This window comes from Arctopsyche grandis, chromosome 12 (assembly GCF_051622035.1).
Source record: "Arctopsyche grandis isolate Sample6627 chromosome 12, ASM5162203v2, whole genome shotgun sequence".
NCBI lineage: Eukaryota > Metazoa > Arthropoda > Insecta > Trichoptera > Hydropsychidae > Arctopsyche > Arctopsyche grandis.
In genome coordinates this window covers 10,163,408-10,170,000 of record NC_135366.1, presented here as the reverse complement: position 1 = coordinate 10,170,000, position 6,593 = coordinate 10,163,408, and the positions used below count along the sequence as shown (strand labels likewise).

Here is a 6,593-nt window from a genome sequence, read left to right as displayed (position 1 = left end):
GGGGAGGAGGGGGGGGGGGGCGGTAAAGACGAGGGGCGAATGCGGAAGTAGGGCTGAAAATATGTAACAAGTAGACGGCGGCGGTGGAGGGGTGAGGGGTGAGGGGCGAGGGGCGAGGGGCAGAGGGGCAGAGGGGTACTGACCTGGCGGGTCGGCCATGCGGGCGGTCAGGCGGCTGACGGGGCTCCGGCTGATGGGGCTGCGGGGTTGCGGGGTTGCGGGGTTGTGGGGACGGGGGCGGAGCGCTGCTCGGCCGCACCCCGGCCGCCGACGACTCCGCACTCGCACTCGTTCTCACTCACACCCACACACCCACACACCACTCACTCACACAGGCGAAGACGGCGCGCGCTGCACCCACACACCCACACACCCACACAACACACCCAACGCTCGACACTATCGCACATTCGCTATTGTACCTATTCTCTGACTTATTCGATCGCATGTTACTCATTGCTTTGATTCAAATCCCGATGACGAATCTGAAGCTTCGATTCTGACGATCAGTTTCTTTTCAGTGCGTTCCATTTGCCATTTTCATTCAGACCACTCTTTATTTTATTTTATATACGGGTTTGGTGCAAACGATCGAAAAGCGCCAGACAGATTGAACCACAGATTAACTGGATGGCTGCTTTAAACGCAATTCTCGACTTCACGAATGAAAAATTGCACATCAGGTGACGAGTAACCTTTCGATGTGCACAGATGCAATCAATTATTAAAATTGAATTGGATCTTTCTGGCGAGTTTTTAATAATTTAATAAGGAAAAATTCGGAACTAAAGTATTAAAAGCACAGAACGTATACAGGGTAGATATGTCGGACTTTGGGTAGATTTCGCTTAGTGTCAGTGCGAGCAGTGCGCACGCATAAGGTACATACGTGTCGTTAATCTGTGGTTCAGTCTGTCTGGCGCTTTTCGATCGTTTATATACATATTCGATTGACTGCATGTTCACATTTTGTACAAAACAAATCAAAAATATTATCAAAATTTATATTTTATTGATTGAAACTTGAAATGAAAACGATTTGCCCTTAATGATTCAATAAAATGATAATCGATGTTGCATTTGAAGCGGCGCGGTTATTGTCCTTTTAAGGCCAAATTCATTTGACAGTAAACAAACGAATTGCGTTGACTCGATTGACAGTTTCGACTCGCTATGAGCGGAGTCAGAGGGGCGAGCTTAGGGGGCGAAGGCGACGGGGGCTCCGTCTGTCGCGGTTGTATGGGTGGCGGAGGCCTCACCGCCCTCTCCGAGCACCTGAGAAATATGTTTACAGATTGTACCGGCCTAGAGGTCTCTCTACTCTGTTGCATATTTTCGTTCGATTATCAAAGTACTCGTTTGAATTTTTTTTTTATCTTTTGTAGGTTATAGAAGGGGACGGTTTGCCATTGCACATATGCTCGGATTGTAAGAGCAGTGTTAATTATTGTTATAAATTTATAAATTGTTGCAAGCAGACTGACAACGATCTGAGAAAATTTCTCGTTGAAAATTCACAAGGTGCACAGGAAGCGGCTTATGTGTCTATAAAAGAAGAAAATGATTTTCATTCGAGTGCCGATGAACGCGATGCCGATAATATTGACGCCGATGTAAAGTGCTATCCTATAAAATTGGAATCGAACGATAGTGAACGTATCGATAATTTAGAAGAGAGTAAAAATACTGCGAGTAAATTGAAAGTTAAATTACGAGAAAGACTACACAATCAGAAAAAGAAAAGAAAAAAAATATGCAGTACAAAGTCGGGTGAAAAAGCCGTATCCAAAAAAATTAAATACTACACGTGTCCCTTTTGCCATAAGTCGATTTGTGATAAATCTGTATTTAGAGAACATCTGTCCAAAGAACACGATGAAAATAAAAATTTTGTATGCACAATTTGTTCAAAACGTAAGGATATTAATCCATTTTTGATATTTTGGTTTTTGTAATTGTATAAATTGTAATATTATCATTGTTATTGTTATTTTAAGGTTTCGCACATTCCCAATATTTAAATCAGCATATATTAATTCACACTCGGGAGAAACCTTATATTTGTAATATTTGTCCCAAAGCTTACAGACAAAGAAGTCAACTGAAATCCCACGAAAAAGTACATTCTGGTGAAAAACCTTTCAAATGTGATGTATGCAATATGAGGTACACTGCTGGACTTTTTATTTATTCATTCATTTAGTATCGTTTTATGACAATTTATTTATGGTTTCAGTTTTTATGTAAAACATGCTCTCGTTAGTCACAGTAAACAACATGAAGAAATGAACCATCACTTGTGCGATTTGTGCGGATTAGATTTTACGCAGAGTGAGTTCTGACTAAATGAAACTTAATCTGTATATAAAATTATTCAATTGTTGTATATTTTCATTATTTATGTATGCTTCTTTATAGAGGGAAATTTAAAAGTTCATATGAGGGTTCACACCGGTGAAAAACCATATGCATGTACAAAATGTTCGTTTCGCTGCTCAGTGCAGTCTGGTTTACGAAGACATGAGCGTTTGCATAGTAATACTCGTCCTCATGCTTGTACCATTTGTCACAAAACATTTACCAATAGTGGAAGTCTGGTAAGAATGCATTTCTTGTTCTTCAAATTTAATGTTTACAATATAATTCTTTAAATTTCTATTGTTTTTTAGATCCGCCACAATAGAATTCACAGTGGAGAATTGCCGTATAAGTGTTCGTATTGTTCGAAGGCCTTTATAGATAGTTGGAAAAGAAAAACGCATTTAATAAAATTCCACAATATTTCTATATCTGACATACCACGATTAACTGCCGGAAGAAAAAGACTGTACGTGAAAAACAATTCAAAAGAATTGCTTGTTAAAATGGAAAAAGCGTAAACGTCAAAGAATTAATTTTTATATCTGAAATTATTTATATAGTTTATTATAGACAAGAAATTACACATTCTTACTTGCATTTAGTTTGACAATTTGTAATAGTTATTCAATTACTTTTTTAATCATTTTTACCTATGCTTACCAAATTGAGCTCCAGATACTATATGACAGCTAAATTAATTAACACGTGTATCATATTATAATAAGTTTTAAAGAGGAAATTAAATTAAAAAAACAAAATCGAAACAGTACTTTATATTTATTTAGTTAAGCATTCTATTATATTTATTTTTCTATATATGTATATATATAAAAATGCATGTCTGTCTGTCTGTGTGTCTCGAATAGGCTCCTAAACCACTGAACCGATTCTGATGGAACTTTCAGGATTTGTTTTATGCATGTCCGGGACGATTACTGTTAAAAAAAACGGGAAAAAACGGAATGAGTGTCATTGCAACGCAATAATTTCAAATGTCTTCGCTGCCTGCGTTGTTAACGGGAACGGGAATTGCATGCGTTATTGTGGCATTGCAACGCATGCCGGGTTCAGCTAGTCAAGTATAAAACACCACAGTCTTTGCCACTGAAATTTTTAAGTTAAAAAATGAAAACATTGTAACATAACAATACTTTTTGTAATTTTTAATGTGCTATTGTTCACTACTAGCTTTTAACAATATGTTAATTTAACATTTATTGGTATTTAACTTTTAATGTGCTATTTTAATCCAAACGACCAATGGGTATTGTATGCAGAACTGACTTACGGAGGGAGCACACTAGACCCAGGTCTAGGGGCGCCGCAAGGCACTCGCATTCTTTCTTTTTACAAGCTTTTTTTGATAGTTTTTTTAATATAATCTTTAAAAAATACCTCTGATCCTCTCTAAACTTAATATTTTTATTTGAAGTAATAATACTGAATATAAAATATTATTTATTTATTTTAAAATTATAATTTACGAGGAACCTTAAATTCAATATCATGGAGCTTCCGGTTGTGAAGAAGCAGTAACGTTTTTTTGAAACTATCTAGCGCCTTTATAATATTTTTGCATCATCGCCATAGAGATGAAACATTTAAAAAAATATTTATAACAGGACTGCATTTAAAGCCATTGTGCAAAATTCGATGGTCCAGCTGAATGGATTCGCTCAAGCCATTGAAATATCAATTGGAACAGATAGAGGCTTTGAAAAGTTTCTTGAATATACAACAATAAATTGAAACTCTAAAATTTGCTATATAATAATAAATCTGAAGCAAATGTCTTATTCAATAATATTTTAAATTCATTTATTGCTTAATTGTTTGGCGTGATGTCTTGAACAATACAAATCTAATATATAATTTGGAAAGAGACTTTGTATATATGTATGTATGTAACCTTCGTTCGTTGGGTCGTAAATCCGTGACGTCATCGAACAAATGATTCGATTTTTTTTCGATTCAAAGGATTCGAAGTTCCTGGGGGCGCAGGCACCAGATTCTTGTATACATATAATTTCGAAAGAGACAGTATATTTGTTTGTTTGTTCGTGACAGTCAATTTTATAATAAACACAAATGAGTATTCAAATAAATTTATATAAAATAAAACTATTCAAATAAATTTAATAATATGTTTACTATTAGATTAGTCATGTTTAAGCGGTTTATATTACAAACACCGAGCGAAGCCGGGTAAAACAACTAGTAAAGCTTTATAACAATAAGAATTGAATATAGAAAAAGTCGATTTGTTAATTATTACTAGTTTATTGCAATATATGTATACAGGATTATAAATGCGATGGAAAATTTAATACTATTGCGGGAGGCAGAAAATATTACGATTAAATTGATTATTGAAAAAAATATGGAGACGAATATGGACATGAAATATAATATTTCAACAAAATATAATATTTTATATTTAAACGTAAAATATAATATTTTATATTGAACTATAAAACGTGCCTACTCTAAATAAAAAATTGCTAATTTAAATCTATGTATTTTCCTTAATATGTTCTATATTAACGTGTATCTTCATGAAATTTATTGTTTAAAAAAAATGAAAGCGCTTAAAAAACCAAACTAACCTATGTAGAGCCACCAGTACCTATGTATTTTTTTTTATTTCTGTATCTGTACATATTTTATCTTTATTTCATAAAACAAAAAGCCACACTTTATTTTATAAAATGTAAATAATAAAAAAATATTAAATGGGGGGAGGGGGGGTACAACTGAAATTAAATGTCCCGGTTTGAATGTCAACAAATCTGGCAGCCCTAACTTGGTTTCATGAATAAACAGAACAGTGACAATCAGTAGCGGCTCGTGAGAATTCATAGTAAGGGGGCTGCAGAGATTGATCAGGCTGTAGTAGCTCGTTAACCATACCGGTGATCAAAAGAAAACAAAAATAGCATGCATATGTACTATACTAGGAGGCTGCAGCCCCGCAGCCCATGTCGACGACAAAAATAGCATGAATTTGTACTGTACAGGAAGGTCTGCAGCCCCGCAGCCCATATGAACGAGCCGCCACTGGTGACAATTCAGAACAGAAAGAGGATAACTACAAATAAGTTGCCGAGTGATTCTCATAATTGCGCGTGTAATATTTTTATTATTCTGAATGTGGACTGCGGATAAAACTTTTTCTTTAATAGCGCCCTCGATTTACCCGAAACAATTAATAACATGAGCAGCTCTGCTCTATTTTATACATTTGAGAAAAATAAATATAAAAATGTAATCACAGGCTTCAAACTTTTTCTCATTATTGAATATGTAAATTCAAAACTTATAGATGCTTAATGCTTGTGAATATAGAAGCCATTGAAACGATTTCGAAGTGTGGCGAACAGGCAAAAGTTGCGACGCCGCACAGTGCAGCCACCATCGCTCTTCCTGTCTAACCTGCTGGCCGCGTGGTCGTTTGCGGCGGCTCCCGTCACTTCAGCAATCCCGTCACACAGCATGGCGCTCGTCAAAGACTCTTTCGATATGGACACGACCGAGTGGGGGGCCGGCGGCGGGGAGGAGAGCGCGCTGGCCGGAGGGGCTCAGCCCCCGGAGCTGCCGGAGATCAAACTCTTCGGTAAGTGGAGCTGCGAGGGCGTCGGCGTGTCCGACATGTCCCTCCAGGACTACATCGCCGTCAAAGACAAGCACGCCAAGTATCTTCCTCACTCCGCGGGACGATATGCCTCCAAGCGTTTCCGCAAAGCCCAGTGCCCCATCGTGGAGCGACTCACCAACTCTCTCATGATGCACGGACGCAACAACGGCAAGAAACTCATGGCCGTCCGCATCGTCAAGCACGCCTTCGAGATCATCCACTTGCTGACCGGCATGAACCCGCTCCAGGTCTTGGTCACGGCCATCATCAACTCTGGTCCTCGTGAAGACTCCACGCGTATCGGTCGCGCTGGTACCGTCCGTCGTCAGGCTGTGGACGTGTCTCCTCTGAGGAGAGTCAACCAGGCTATCTGGTTGCTGTGCACTGGATCTCGGGAAGCCGCTTTCCGCAACATCAAGACCATCGCCGAGTGCCTCGCCGATGAACTTATCAACGCCGAGAAGGGATCTTCAAATTCGTACGCTATCAAGAAGAAGGACGAACTCGAAAGAGTAGCCAAGTCTAACCGATAAACAATTGCGTTCTATTTTATTTTACTATATTTTATATTATAAATAAACGTGTGTTGATCACCTAA

At 38.0% G+C, this 6,593-nt stretch overlaps 2 protein-coding genes across 2 annotated transcripts in view; one reads left to right on the top strand and one right to left on the bottom strand.

Moving 5' to 3' along the window:
• The window catches only part of LOC143919763 (guanine nucleotide-releasing factor 2-like), a 46,949-nt gene extending 46,525 nt beyond the window's left edge, over positions 1 to 424 (bottom strand). The window contains exon 1 of the mRNA XM_077442274.1: positions 144 to 424. Coding sequence (XP_077298400.1) covers positions 144 to 159 — 16 coding nt within the window. The 5' untranslated portion in view covers positions 160 to 424. The remainder of the gene's footprint in view (positions 1 to 143) is intronic.
• Positions 425 to 1,126: 702 nt separating this feature from the next.
• Positions 1,127 to 6,593, top strand: LOC143920423 (uncharacterized). Its single transcript, XM_077443308.1, has 9 exons — positions 1,127 to 1,311; positions 1,386 to 1,914; positions 1,998 to 2,166; positions 2,237 to 2,331; positions 2,419 to 2,597; positions 2,670 to 2,875; positions 5,379 to 5,486; positions 5,544 to 5,664; positions 5,707 to 6,593. The coding sequence occupies exons 1-9, from the start codon at positions 1,174 to 1,176 to the stop codon at positions 6,526 to 6,528; spliced, it is 2,367 nt and encodes a 788-aa protein (XP_077299434.1). The 5' UTR covers positions 1,127 to 1,173; the 3' UTR covers positions 6,529 to 6,593.

Excerpts from the sequence above, each read along its gene's own strand:
- LOC143920423 (XM_077443308.1), top strand. The coding sequence starts at position 1,174 with ATGAGCGGAGTCAGAGGGGCGAGCTTAGGGGGCGAAGGCGACGGGGGC. Across the intron at positions 2,332-2,418 it reads CGGATTAGATTTTACGCAGA|AGGGAAATTTAAAAGTTCAT; the intron begins GTGAGTTCTGAC and ends GCTTCTTTATAG. Across the intron at positions 2,876-5,378 it reads CTTGTTAAAATGGAAAAAGC|GAAGGTCTGCAGCCCCGCAG; the intron begins GTAAACGTCAAA and ends TGTACTGTACAG.